This window comes from Saccostrea echinata, unplaced genomic scaffold (genome assembly GCF_033153115.1).
Source record: "Saccostrea echinata isolate AGI-Se365-2 ecotype Australia unplaced genomic scaffold, CSIRO_AGI_Sech_v1 ptg000030l, whole genome shotgun sequence".
Taxonomy (NCBI): domain Eukaryota; kingdom Metazoa; phylum Mollusca; class Bivalvia; order Ostreida; family Ostreidae; genus Saccostrea; species Saccostrea echinata.
In genome coordinates, this window is record NW_026889779.1 from 25,927,501 (window position 1) to 25,941,801 (window position 14,301).

The 14,301-nt window shown below is 35.9% G+C and overlaps 1 protein-coding gene across 3 annotated transcripts in view; it reads left to right on the forward strand.

The window, feature by feature from the left end:
* The window catches only part of LOC133197608 (piwi-like protein 1), an 18,542-nt gene extending 7,037 nt beyond the window's left edge, over positions 1 to 11,505 (forward strand). For 2 of the 3 annotated variants that reach the window (XM_061333716.1, XM_061333714.1), the window contains exons 3-19: positions 166 to 403; positions 537 to 751; positions 1,397 to 1,521; positions 1,739 to 1,819; positions 3,041 to 3,238; positions 3,655 to 3,766; positions 4,004 to 4,127; positions 4,230 to 4,347; positions 4,577 to 4,694; positions 4,783 to 4,970; positions 5,120 to 5,271; positions 5,542 to 5,666; positions 6,304 to 6,478; positions 8,490 to 8,646; positions 9,027 to 9,152; positions 10,371 to 10,518; positions 10,683 to 11,505. In XM_061333716.1, the coding sequence (XP_061189700.1) occupies positions 166 to 403; positions 537 to 751; positions 1,397 to 1,521; positions 1,739 to 1,819; positions 3,041 to 3,238; positions 3,655 to 3,766; positions 4,004 to 4,127; positions 4,230 to 4,347; positions 4,577 to 4,694; positions 4,783 to 4,970; positions 5,120 to 5,271; positions 5,542 to 5,666; positions 6,304 to 6,478; positions 8,490 to 8,646; positions 9,027 to 9,152; positions 10,371 to 10,518; positions 10,683 to 10,799 (2,517 nt within the window). In that variant the 3' untranslated portion in view covers positions 10,800 to 11,505. Of the gene's footprint in view, positions 1 to 165; positions 404 to 536; positions 752 to 1,396; positions 1,522 to 1,738; positions 1,820 to 3,040; positions 3,239 to 3,654; positions 3,767 to 4,003; positions 4,128 to 4,229; positions 4,348 to 4,576; positions 4,695 to 4,782; positions 4,971 to 5,119; positions 5,272 to 5,541; positions 5,667 to 6,303; positions 6,479 to 7,458; positions 7,634 to 8,489; positions 8,647 to 9,026; positions 9,153 to 10,370; positions 10,519 to 10,682 lie in introns of all 3 variants that reach the window. The other variant, XM_061333715.1, reaches the window with a different exon arrangement.
* The last annotated feature ends 2,796 nt before the right edge of the window (positions 11,506 to 14,301 follow it).

A 14,301-nucleotide genomic window follows, 5' to 3' on the forward strand; every position in this document is an offset into this window, starting at 1 on the left:
TTTGCAACTGGAATCATTTTCTTCCTAGTTAAAATAGCTAGATAAATCCCTGAGAAACTAATCTTACATGAAATATAGAATAAAAGCATCACTTATGCATTTCCAGGAAACAAAATATATGTATTTTGTCAAGTGAAATATTTTGCATTTCATTGTATATAACAGCAGCCTTCCTCAGCCCCTGCCCCAGCTCCAGCAGGTGGTCCCCCAGCAGCCAGTGGGAGAGCTTCTTATAGAGGTGGTGCCAAGGAGCCACGACCTGGTATCGCTACAGGAAGTGGTGATGTGCCAGCAGAGGCCTTGGCCAAAATGTCCATTGGGACAAGAGATGCAGGGGAGCGAAGAGATCGCATGTATTATAGTGATCCAGAGTGTAAGCCAGCATGGTTGACCGACAAAAGAGGTAAATTTATTAAAGTATGGCTTCCCTTATAAACAAAAAAGGTGATGATGATGATAAATTTAAAAAAAAAGAAAGATCTATTTAGTCAATAAAAGAATCGTAAAAATGAGTGATCATAAATTGAATGATTCAGGAACATCTGGAATCCAGTTACCTGTAGTCACAAACTACTTCAAGCTTGAAATGGCACCTGACTGGCATCTCTACCAGTACCACGTGGATTTCAATCCTCCAGTTGATTCCAGGAAAATGCGCATGGCTCTGTTAATGACTCATGAAAATTTACTTGGAAAAACCAAAGCATTTGATGGGATGATCCTATACCTACCACACCGTCTTCAGGAACAGGTTTGAAATCCAATAAAAGACATAATTTGTAACAAAGATATCTTTTTATTACATTTTCAACAGTGAAATACTGTGATTTATTTACTGAATAAAAGTGATATTCTCTCACAGTGTGAAAGGATACCAAAATGATATTCTCTCACATTGTGAAAGGATATCAAAGTAAGTAAAAAATAATTTCTGGCCTGTCATAAGATAGAGATAGTAACTAAGCATCTTGATAGAGCGAAAACTGCAAATTCCTTCCCAAATGTATTGCTGAAATCCATGCTATGTAACGTTTTCAATCACACAACTGCTAAGCTATGACGTCTCAACCGTTCCACTATGACGTCAAGCCTATGACACTGTGTTAAGAAAAGACAGAGGCAAAGGGAAAATCAAAGAAAATGTAATAAACAGAAAATTCAATGTTTTGTAGATGAATATGGAATTTATTTCACTCGTGAGACAGGATTTTTTGATATTTTCACTCGTGCTTCGCACTCTTGAAAATATCAAAAAATCCTGTCCCGCTCGCGAAATAAATTCCATATTCATCTACAAAACATTGAATATCCTCTATATACGCTATCTTTGTGTCTGATTGGTTATTATTAAGAATGTTCTGTAATTTAGTCAGAGTTTTGTCTATGAATTCTTTAGGTGACAGAGGTGTATAGTCAGAGGAGGACTGATGATGCCCAAATAAGAATTACAATCACACTGACCAATGAGCTGCCCCCCTCCTCACCCCAAGTCATGCAGGTCTACAACATTATCTTCAGAAGGTGGGTATATGAGATGTACATATTTAACCAAAAAAGTTTGTATTTCACTGCTGTATAGGAACAGATATCTGTTACATAATTGAAAGGTAGAAACTATTTTGAGCGTAGATTTAGCTTGAAATATGTATTAATGTAACAAAATTGCTAATTTTAAGACACTTTCAGTGTGTATAAACTTTTCCTTCTGAATATAAAATTTTGTTTCATTTTTGCCTAGGGTTCTAGCCATGATTGAAATGAAGCAGATTGGACGTAATTACTTCAATCCCTCTTTGTCGGTGGACATTCCACAACACAAGTAAGAACAAGAACCTTTAAAGTATCATCCTTGGTTTAATTATTCAGTATTGATGCTTGCATTAAAAGTAAGATGCCTTGATTCACAGACACATTATAACTACTTGTATATATATATGCAGGGACCAACCTGGACCCAAAATTTAGGGAGACTTCACTTCTCCCTCAGAGAAATGCAGGGAGAAGTTTTGAATTCTAGGGAGACTTCTTGGCGCATGTGGTGCACATAGATCATTATTAAACTTTTTAAAAAATAAAAACATTTCATTGTTTATCACTTAAATACATTACAATAATTTTTTGTGCATTATTTAAACATCCTAGTATAAATTTAAAAAGGAAAAAAAAGATTTTTTAAAAAAATGAACTTTATATTTTTCCAATTACAAGGAATATAAATATCTAGCAAAATATATAAAACAATTACAATGTAAAAGTTTCTAATTGATAAACTTGTTTATCAAACTTTTTTTTGATTTCTTGCATAGTATGCACAATTAACTTTTAAATGATTCACACGTATTCCCTCCTCTCGGGGTTAGATTTTCAGGCTCTTGGCATAGTCATAATTTTGTTATTTTCTCTTTAAAATTTGTTTTCAATATTAAATTCTTTTTCTAAAAAAAAGTTTTGATGCACTACTGCATGCCGATTGAACTAGTTATGTGTATCAGTCGTGTAATTTCTTAGACAGTTAATAACTCCACAATTAACAGTAAAAATATGTCTGTATTCACAGCATGTATTAATTATTTGACGATAAAAATATCGAAAATCATCTCCAACATCTTTGACATTGATAGCTGTCCAGCTGTTTTGTGTCTTGTTGTGTATAACTTGTAACAATGGACTTTTTCATACATGGAAGCGTAAAATCTAGAGGAGTTCCGACAGAGTATTCGATGCATTGGTCATAAGTAGCAAAACAGGCGCAAGTGCCCTGCTGTTTCACTTATTTCAGCAGTAATGAAACCAGATTTATAAATAAATGACGATACCACCACGTTTCTTATGATTTTCAATAAAGGGGTTGAAAATGTTAAGGCGACTTCTCTTTCGTGATAATTTACGGCGAAGTTTGGAGCTCAAAAGCAACTATTTCGCCCCAGTCGTCCCCTAGGTTGGTCCTTGTATATGGTTAGCTGAACGTGGTGATATTTACCAAGTGTCATTATTGCATTATTGAACATAACAGTTGTTTATGAAATGTTTTTATTTTCAGACTGACCGTCATGCCAGGGTTTGTAACAGCCATTGCTAAGTACGAGACTGATACCTTGTTGTGTGCCGACATCAGTCACAAAATCATCAGGTCTGATACGCTACTAGATTTGATGTACGACATGTACAGTCAAAGCAAAGGGGAAAGTTTCTATGATGATTGTGTGCGAAAGTTTGTTGGCTCTATTGTCCTCACAAGGTACTTGCAGATTAGTTTCATCAATATCTAAATTTTTTGCACAGTACATTATTCGCAGTGATTGGTGAAGGGATAGTCAGCATACTGTGTGCCTGGTAATTAAGCATAGAAAATATAGCATAGAATTTAAAGAAAATGTTTCATATCAAAATAACATTAACCCATGTGTTGCGTTCCAGGAACTCAATCTGTTGAATAAATTTGTAACAAATATACTGTAGCTCACTCACCCAAGTATATTTTATATAATTTATCAACTGAAATCATGAATCTAATTTATTGTGGTACCATCACATTTGAACAAAAAACGTTCATTATTATTGTTGGGGAGGGACAAATCGACCTCAAATACTCACGAAAGGGGAATTCTCTCTGTATTTAAAATTCTGTCATCAGAATTATTATGTGATTTACAGGTACAACAATAAGACCTACCGTGTGGATGACTTCGACTGGGACAAGAGACCAGACTTCACCTTCAAGTTGAGGAATGATGTCTCCATTACCTTAGCTGAATATTACAAAAAGGTAAGTTTCTGTTTGCAGTGCTTGCAGATACATTTTTAAAATAAGAGAAATTAGTGACAGGAAAGATGTATCTAATGAATAGAACTGACAGTTTTTAAGCATTAAGCAATGACATTGTTTTCAAGTAACATGGAAGAAGTTCATGTGATGTCTATTTAATTTTCAAGATTTAAGTTGTTAGATTTCTTTATATATTGTAGAACTACTACATAAATTAATTTTTTATATATATTGTAGAACTACAACATAGATGTTCGAGACATGAACCAGCCTTTAGTAGTATCAAGACCAAAGAAGAAGGACATCAGAATGGGACGTACAGAGCCCATCTTCCTTCTACCAGAACTCTGTACTGTCACAGGTAAGTCAACATTCACAGTAAGGTATTTATGAATTGGGTACAAGTTTGCACAATTCAACAGTATTCTGAGGAGTGACTGAAGTTATTGGGATGTCATTTCAGGACTGACTGATGAGGCAAGGGCAGACTTTAATGTCATGAAAGATGTTGGTGCTCACACTAGAGTGGCCCCAGAGGGAAGAAATAAAACATTACAAGGCTTTATTGACCAAATCAACAAGTAATGCCATAATAACCACTGATATATGTTTAACACATCTTAAAACGTAACCCAAGTCAATAATTTACCTTGTTAACTGTTAAAGTTTGGCAAAGGGTTTTGGATTTATATTCTGGCAAAAATCTGTTTGTTAAGCATGTCTTTAAAAGTGGACAGTAGATAGAACAGTATTTTTGGTTAATACATGTTTATTACCTTGCACACTGATGTGTTACTTGCACTGTCACAGGAATGAGAAAGTGCGAGCAGAAATGGGAGGATGGGGACTAAGGTTCTCTCAGAATCTGCTGAACGTGAATGCTCACATAGCTCCCCAGGAAAAAATCTATCAGAAAGGCGGGGCAGAGGTAAGATTCTCCGGTTTTGATCTTATATGTTCACAAGAAAACCTGTATGTAGTGTTGAATAGTAAATGTAATTGGTACTTTGTTGTAGTTGAGTTACAGACAGGAAGATGCTGACTGGAGTAGAGACATGAGAGGGAAGAAGTTAATCACCCCAGTGAATCTAGATAACTGGGTCATTGTGTTCACCAGGAGGAACAGCCCCCAAGCCCAGGATCTGGTCCAAACCCTCAGTAGGGTCGGGCCTCCCATGGGAATGCAGATCAACTCCCCCACAATGTAAGCTTTAATTTGGAAACAAGTTTAAGGAATTGCTTTTTGTACCAAAATACACTGTAGTATTCAATTTTAAAATTTTAACAGTTTTAAAAATCTTAAAAAGATTGTGTTTCTTGATTGAGAGGTATTGGTAACAATTGTCTTTTCAGTTGCGAGTTGCCAGATGATAGGAATGACAGCTATCTAACAGCCCTGAAGCAGTATGTCACCCCTCAAACACAGCTGGCATTGACCATCTTGCCAACAAATCGTAAGGATCGATATGATGCCATTAAGAAATTTTGCTGTGTTGACCATCCAGGTATGTTGTGATGAACAAATGCTCTGTCATGTAAATTTAAAAAAAAAAAATGTTTATTTGTGCATTGATGCATGAATATGTGTGTATTTGAATTCATCTTGGCCCTGCTTTGTTGCTTTGAGTTTTTCATAGTGGGTGCAATGTATATGAGGTACATGTACATACACCATATTTCACATGAAAATTACTTTAAATGTTAAGTAAATCAAATTGTAAGACCAATCTCAATGACATATAATGATGTTGAATGCAAGTACAAACTTTTTGCAGTACCAAGTCAATGTGTTGTACAGAGAACACTCTCTAAAAAGCAGATGTTGATGTCTGTGGCAACCAAAATTGCCATTCAACTGAATTGTAAGCTAGGAGGAGAAGTATGGTGCCTGGAAATTCCAGTAAGTAGAAGTGAATCATCAGCTTATATATAGAGGGTAGGGCTGGGACGATACAGCTTTTTGTATATCGATACGTATCACGATATTTGAACCACGATACGATATGTATCACGATATGTTGATTTGGTTATAAACAAATTTTATAGTGAAATGAACAAAACATTTCTTCACAAATAAGAATAATTTATTCAAAGAAGTATTATATCTGTTGTAAAACAAAATCATTTTACCCAAGTGGTATTAATTATTATGTATTTCATATTTATATTTTGCATATTTATTTATATATTTAACCCAAAATGTTAAGAAAACAGAGAAAAACATAAGTCAGAATTTTTTTTGCGATATTCGATATTTCTTCATATGTATTGATATGCGTATCATCCTCACATTGAATCGATATTATCGATATCTCGATATATCGTCCCAGCCCTAATAGAGGGGTGAATTTTATAGTATTTAACAGTGTGTTTTTCTGTGTATAGTAATTTGTAGTTGGTGTAATTCTATATGCACTTCATAAAATTCTGTATGCACTTCATATTGTCATTGTACATATACACAATTGTGCTTTCTGTTTGATGTGTTAGCTTTCTTTGTTGAAGAACTTGTATTACACTTCTGCTTGTCACTGTAGCTCAAGAACCTTATGGTGGTTGGGATAGATTCTTACCATGATTCTAGTAAGAAGGGCCGCTCCGTTGGGGGAGTGATTGCTTCCATGAATCAAGCACTAACTCGATATTACTCCCGGTGTACCTTCCAACACTCCATGCAAGAACTAATGGATGGGTTGAAAGTTTGCATGAAAGGTTTGAACTTACTCATAACTGATGATCAGTACAAATCACTTCTGAGAATTTGCTTATGTGGGTTGTTTTCAAATAAGTAACTGTTGGAGAAGTTGAAGGTAAGTAAATTTCTCTAGAAAACTTCTGAAATGGCTGCTGTCAAGGTTGTTCTTGTAGAGCTGGAGGATTGTTATAAAATGTGAATCCACTAACTATACTAATCCTGTAGTTGTTGCTTCTAACAGAAAGTTTGTGTGTAAACTGGTAAATCTGTCTGTGGACTTTGTCAGACTTTGTCCTTATATGGTATAGGTTCTGTTCTGTATTAGTTTATCTTTTGTTTCCATGTCAATACACCTGGTTGTAGGTGTTTATTCTTTTGTTTAGTTTTTTTTTTCTTTGAGAGATTTGGAGTCTCTCTGATAGATCTGGATTGCAATAATACCAGTTACAAATCAAATGTATGAAACATGACTTGGAACTATGTATATTCATTGAAATGTACTAGTTACAAATGATATGTATTAACATTACATGGAACAATGTAAATTCATTAAAATGTTCAAATTTATATTCTTGAATTGTTAAAAGAATTGTACTGTGTATTGTCGCAAGAGATCGGCAAGGTGGCCATTGTATTTTTATTTTCAACAGAAAAAAGATTGCAAAATCCTTATTTGTTGTGTAACATTATTCAGTTAAGATTTTGTTAGATGTTAGTTTGACTAAGAACGCATGGATAGCTACATCTTTATGTACCTTTTGGAGGATTTTGTATGTGTAAATGAAAAAGTTTATTTCATGGTGAAGAAAGGCAATAAATAAATTTATCCTACCAAAAGAGTAGATAAAGAAAACATGCTTTGTTGGCGAAATATTTTTTTTTGATGAACATATATTATGATTTTCATGTTGTTGTCCAGGAAGACAACTGAATTGTTATTTTTTTGGTCCAGGTAGACCATTGTTTGTTTACTAACCAAAGTTCTCCTTTGTTCCAGCTGAAAAATCTGATGGTGGTAGGTGTCGATACTTACCACGATTCAGCTAAGAAAGGGCGTTCTGTTGGGGGCGTGATATGCTCCTTAAACAAAACTCTTACTCGATACTATTCACGTACAACATTCCAACACACTGGCGAGGAACTTGTTAACGGATTAGTAACGTCACTGAGAGGTTAGTTATGATTAAGTTACCGTATGTAGCTTGGCAAGTCTTAGCAGGTCTTTGACTGCTGTGTAAACATCAAGCAAGTTTGGTAAGGAAGATTCTTTAGAAAGTTCCATTCATGCCATAATAATTATATGAGAAGTTTTTTTTTTTCATTAAAGATTCGTTTTCTTCATTTTGAGTAATGAGGATTTTCATGTTAAGTTAAAGTATGAAGAGAAGTGTACTGTGGAATCATTTTAATTCTTGGGGGGTCAATGTTCGTGGGCAAGCAAAATTTTACTTTTTCGTGGAGACGTAATTTCGTAAGTTACTCGTTTAAACAGTAGATTCAGTGAATCAATATGTTTACAGAGTAAACGTTCGTGGGGATTTCAATTCGTTTGCACGGGTGACCAGCGAAATCCACGAACATTGGTCCCCCGTGAACAATTTTGATTCCACAGTATTATATAAATATTATATTTAGTTGAGAGTAACATTGAAAATTTTCACCCCCTAGTCTGTGCCTCATTTGACGGGGGTTTTCTTGGGGGGTGAAAATTTTCAATGTTATCCTGAACTACATGTGATGTTAATTATATTACACTGAATGTTTTAAACAGATACATATAACATTAAACCAACAATAATTGTTCACAATCAACATTTTCTGAAATTGCCCATCATCAAGCAAGGTTGACTTTTGCTACATTCTATCACAGAGGGTTTGGTTCCCTCATTCAGAGGATAATAGTGTTATCTCTACAAACGTTTCTCCAAGAGTCCAATTAAGCCAATTACGTGAAAGAACAACATTGTAAATTTAAGGAATACATGTGTATTTATTTGCATGCTTTTAATGATTAGTGTAAAATTTTAGGTGCCTTGGAGAAGTACCACGAAGTTAATGGTGCCCTACCTGAGAGGATCATTGTGTTCCGTGACGGTGTGGGTGATGGACAGCTGAGGGCAGTGTATGAACATGAGGTACCACAGTTGAACGAGTGCTTTAAGAGAAGTGGTGGACAAGATTACAAGTAAGAACTTGGTGAACTGCTATAGCATCTTTTTCTGCCTCATATTCATCTCTACAGTGAAACACACATATAGCAAAGTGCCAGGAACCATCAATTTTGTTTTGTTATAAATATTCATTATATCCCTGAGCTTCATGATATGTTTTAAAACCGCAGGGAAAGAAAATCACTTTGCTCTTAGCATGAATTCGTTATAAGTATGTTTGCTATAATAAGAGTAAAATGCTGTTTCACACTTCTGCCATCTTTACTTCTGCAGATGAAAGGAAAGTTTAGTTATCAATAAAGGGGGAGGGGGGGGGGGCATAAAATAGAAAAGTTGATGACTTATTAGCATCAGAATTTGTGATAATCATATAGTATACATCTTGATTTCTTAGTCCAAAGGTAGCAGTTGTAGTTGTAAAGAAGAGAATCAACACAAGGTTCTTTGCAAAGTCTGGTCCATCTCTGACGAATCCTCCACCAGGGACCATTGTAGACACCCAGGTCACCAAGCCAATCTGGTGAGTATTAATAAACCATAGGATCATTGAAAATATTACTACTTATAACATTTAAAGCACAGTACTAGATTAATATGATGAGCCTGTGGTTTTAAAATGTTAAAAATATACGAGTAATATAATGGAATGTGGCATGAAAAGAGTAGAAAAGGCAAAGAAAAATTAAAATGGGGATTTAATGAAGTTCTCAGCTTTGAATTGGAGAGCTTACCACATACATGTAGATAGTACAAGAAAGAGGAAAATCATTCCAAAAACAACCTTTGATTAGCTCACCTGAGACGAAGGCTAAAGTAGCTTTTCTGATTGAAGAGTATCCGGCATCCATGTCTCATGTCGTCGGTATATTTTTCACATTTTCAACTTCCTAAGAACCACAGGGCCAAACTCAACCAAGCATTCCTCAAAGCATCCTTATGTGAAGGGGATTCAAGTTTGTCCAAAGGCCACACCCTCTTTCAAGGGGAGATGATACTGAATCATTGAAAAGTTAATGGCATCTTTTAAAAATCTCAAAAACCACTGGGCCAGAAAAAATGAAACTTGTGTGAAAGCTTATTTACATAGTTACAATTCAAATTTGTTCAAATCATGAACCCCCAGGAGAAGGGTAGGGCCATAACAGAGGAAGAAAAGTTTTACATTGGAATATATAAGAAATATCTTTAAATATCTTCTTCTCAAGAACAGCTGAGCTATTACTAGTCAAATTAGTACAGAAGCATCCTCGGTAAGTGTAGATATAAATTTGTTCAAAATATGACCCTAAGGGGTAGGATGGGGCCACAATAGAAGATCAAACTTTTACATAGAAATATATAGGGGGGAAAATCTTTCTAAAAAACTTTTTAAACCATGATTGTCAAAGAAATATGGAAGCATCCTCTGTTAGTGTGGATTTAAATTTGTTCAAATCATGACACTTGTTGAAACTTTTCCCTCACTGCAACTTCTCAATACATGTAATGAACTGTTACCTGCTTTTCTCTAGCCAAAGTGCTCAGGTGAGCAATGCAACCCATGGGTCTCTTGTTTTGCATTTGGCACTTTGGTCACTTTGTGTTATGAATGTTGAGGAATGAAATTTCCACTGATTTCCAAAGCAGGACTAGATGAATGGAAAGAAAACATGATTAATTGTAATACCTGGAAATGTTTTGAAAGAGTTGTGTAGCTTGCTTAAGATGGAGATAATAATGGTTTTTCTCTATGTTGTAGGTATGACTTCTTCCTCGTGTCTCAGTCAGTCAGACAGGGTACAGTGACCCCCACCCACTACAATGTGATCTGGGACTCCACAGGCCTTAAGCCCGATCATATGCAGAGACTGGCATACAAAATGACACACCTTTACTATAATTGGCCAGTAAGTCCCATGGAATGTTCTTTTAGACTCTCTATTCAACCATTGTTTGATAATTTTTATACTTGCAAAACAGTTAAAATGGCATGTTTTCATTCACATTTATGATCAATTGTTCAATGAATTTAAAATTCATAATTACTGTATGATGATCATTTTTGTGATAGGGTACCATCCGTGTACCAGCGCCATGTCAGTATGCCCACAAGCTGGCATTCTTAGTGGGACAGTCCATTCATAAGGACCCTCACATGTCCTTATCTGATCGTCTCTACTTCCTGTAAGCTTGTCCGTTCAGGATGTGATCAAATGCTATCAAATAGAGGATCATGGATCAAGGATGGAATGATTAGAACTGCTGTTAACTATTATGGTGAGATGCCAGTGCTGTGAAAAGTAGAATAGATGGAGTTGTAGAATGAGGAAAAGGAAGTGGAATTCCATTGGAAGAAGGAAGACTTGGAGCCAAAGGGTTGAAAAAAGGATTCCCCTTCAAACAGAGGAAAACTAGATAAAAAATTTATATTTTTGAAATCAAAACATACCTCAGATATTTTACATGTGCCATTATGTGTTCATACATTTTAGTTTACCTATGTAGAAGTAGAAACCATGTAGTGTAGTATTTTTTGCTTATGCAGAATAGATTTAACCAGTGTATCATACATGTTATGATGTTCACTGTATGTGGTGCTTAAATTGTCCACATGGACACTGGCATGTTAGCATTCGTAGAAAAAGATGACACTTATTTAGCATTGATTTTGGCCATATAATTTGTAGTTATAATCTTTTTGTTTCAAAAATTACCAAAATTTGTTTTTGTGAAAAGGGGGGTGGGTGAGTTAAATAGATCACACAGAAAGAGGGAAGGAATTTCTTATCATTGGCATTAATTCATTGTTATTTTTTCATGAGACCAATTAGATGTGCAATTTTTGACTGATATCTCTTATACAATGTTCTTTTAAAATAAAAAATTAAGTTCTTGTTAGGTTTTGTTTTGAAAGTGTAGTTGCACAGAGCAAATTTTTGCGAAGGGCAAAGAATTGTGAAATACTCTTTGTAACTGCATATGGGGTTCATTGATATGAACTTTACCTCTTTCAAATGTACTTTTGAAATACTTCGTCTATTTCACCACTGCTGTGTGGATGAAATTGTCAAAAAAAAAATGTTCTCAACCTGCCATGAAACCCTGCATTACCACATGTTGATGGATATGGTACTTGGTGGAGTAGATGTAACGCTTAAGATTGTTCAGTATGTGTACTATGCCAGACTTGGCATGCTGCATCTGACCTTTATTTCCTGGATAAGTGACCAAGTTTTAGATGGAACAATGTTCCAAGTAACATTTCCCGGACCAAAGTTGCATGGTTGATAAAAACGATGATAAAAACAAATCCACACTGAAGCAAAGCTGAAAGCACTATGATGAGGTCTTGATACGCTAGCGTTATCTCTTGTGGTTTCATGATGACCACGCTGATCACTGATGAAGTAGAATTAAAATAAGGGATATACACAACCAGAATTGCTTCGGATGCAGCCTTGGTGTACATTTTAATTTCCGGATGTGACAATAGCAGAACCATTCTCAAATACTTATTAGTGCCAAAGTTAAATGGACGGTTGCAAAGTAGCTGTAAAGAACGAGGACACGCATTTGATCGGCATTTGGCAGGAATCTGGGCGCACTAGAAAAGTGCAAACTTCATTGATCTGTCGCATGAAATTTTGGCACTTTTGATGTGTTTGGTTTGTGTGAAATTAATAGGAAAGAGATATATTTTCCTGATATTGTAATTAAATTTGCCGTAAGATAGCTTGAAAAATGGCTAAATGGGCATTTGGAACAAAGTGTTTCATTCCTGGAAAAAAAAACCCTTGATCTCCATGTCTTTAAAACATAATTTGGACGTAATAATTCGAAGAAACGAATGAAACATTCTTAAGAAAAGGAGAGAAGGCCCAGAGACCATAATAATGAACCTTTTCCGAAAAAATCGGAATGTGTAGATGTGTTGCTTCAATGTCGTTTTAAGATCCATACTGTGTAGTGATAATAGCTCGATAGTTTATTACCAGTCCAGAGCATCTAGTTGTAGAGTAGGTTTTTGGTTCGATCCTCGCATGGAGCGTTAATCATTATAGCCAACTTTTTTCCAATATTTAAAGAATCTTAAAAAATTCAGAAATTTTAATGTTTCTTGATGTTAGTTTCGCCAGGTGAAATGCCAGGAGCCATGTATGCACACCAATCTCGTGCGGCTGTCCTGTGTCTGAGGTCGGTGAATTTTGAAATTAACATGGATGGCCTTGTGTATTTTTTGGCTCACCTGAGCTGAATGCTCAAGTGACCTTTTCTGATCTGTTGTCCGTCGGCTGTAAAACTTTTCACATTTTCAACTTCTCTCAAGAACCACTGGGTTAATTTTAACCAAAGTTAATATAAAACCATCCCTGGGTAAAGGGGAGCTTAAATTATTAAAATAGAGGGCAAAGCCCCCTTACAAGGGGAAATAATCAGGATATGACAAAAATAGGGTGGGGTCATTAAAAAATCTGAAGAAGAACCACTGGGCCAGAAAAGCTGAAACTTATTTGAAGGCTCCTTGGGGTAATGTAGATTCTAAATTGTTTAAATCATGACCCCCGGTGCTAGGGTGGGGCCACAATGGGGAATCAAAGTTTTACATTAAAATATATAGCAAAAGATCTCATGAACAGCTTGGCCAGAAAAGCTGTGACATATGTGGAAGCTTCCTGGGGTAGTGTAGATTCTAAATTGTTCAAATCATGGCACACGGGGGTAAGGTAGGGCCACAATACGTATTACAAGGGGAAATCTGGTGAAAAACAGTAGGGCCAAAGTTACTCAGGTGAGCGTTGTGGCCCATGGGTTTGTTTTTTTAGCTCTTCTGAGCCAAAGGTAAAAGGAGCTAATGCTTTGTCCATTTGTGCGGTGTGCTTAAACTTTTTAGAATATGGGCCATAAACTCAAGAACCTCTTGGCCAATTATTGTCAAATTTGTCACAGAAGGGCTCCCATTTACATGTATACTAAAACTAGGGTTGTGACCCTTAAACAAGGGGAGATAATTAGGTAAATAAAACCAAAAGAATTGGTTGCTAAAAATGTTCTCAAGAACCACTGGGCAGGTTATCACCAAACTTACACAAAAGGATATGTTGAAGATTACAAATTGTTAAAGGCATCACCCTGGGGCAAAGGGCGTGGTCTCAAGGTCACTTCAAAGTTGTCCAAAAAGTACATTTTATTAAAATGTTGATATTTTGCTTACTATAAGGACTAGGACCATCAAATCTTGGCAGTTGATGCATCTAAGGACCTCATATCTCAAAAGTAGGTCACGGTGACCTACTAATTTTGCAGTCATTTTTATTAAAAATGATTAGCCCGTGTGGCGCAGTGGTAAGAGCGTCTGCTCTAGAGTCGCGGAGTAAGGAGTTGATCCTTACGTCGCGGGTTTGAATCCCACTGCGGGACATGGAGCAGGGGCTGACAAATCCCATTGCCCGTCGCCCGGGACTAGTGAATTTTTGGGATGGGCAAGTGAATTTTTATTAACCACTTGCCCAAGGGCAAGTTACTTTTTCAAGAAAAAAAATGGTAAGTCTTAGTTTTAAGTGGAAATGGGCGATTGTAATAATCATTTTTTGTCTTCCTATTTTCATAGTTTATGGTGGGGCAAGTAAAAATTCAGGTAGGGCAAGTGAATTTTGACCTTTTACTCGCCCATGGGCAAGTACTTGAAAAAT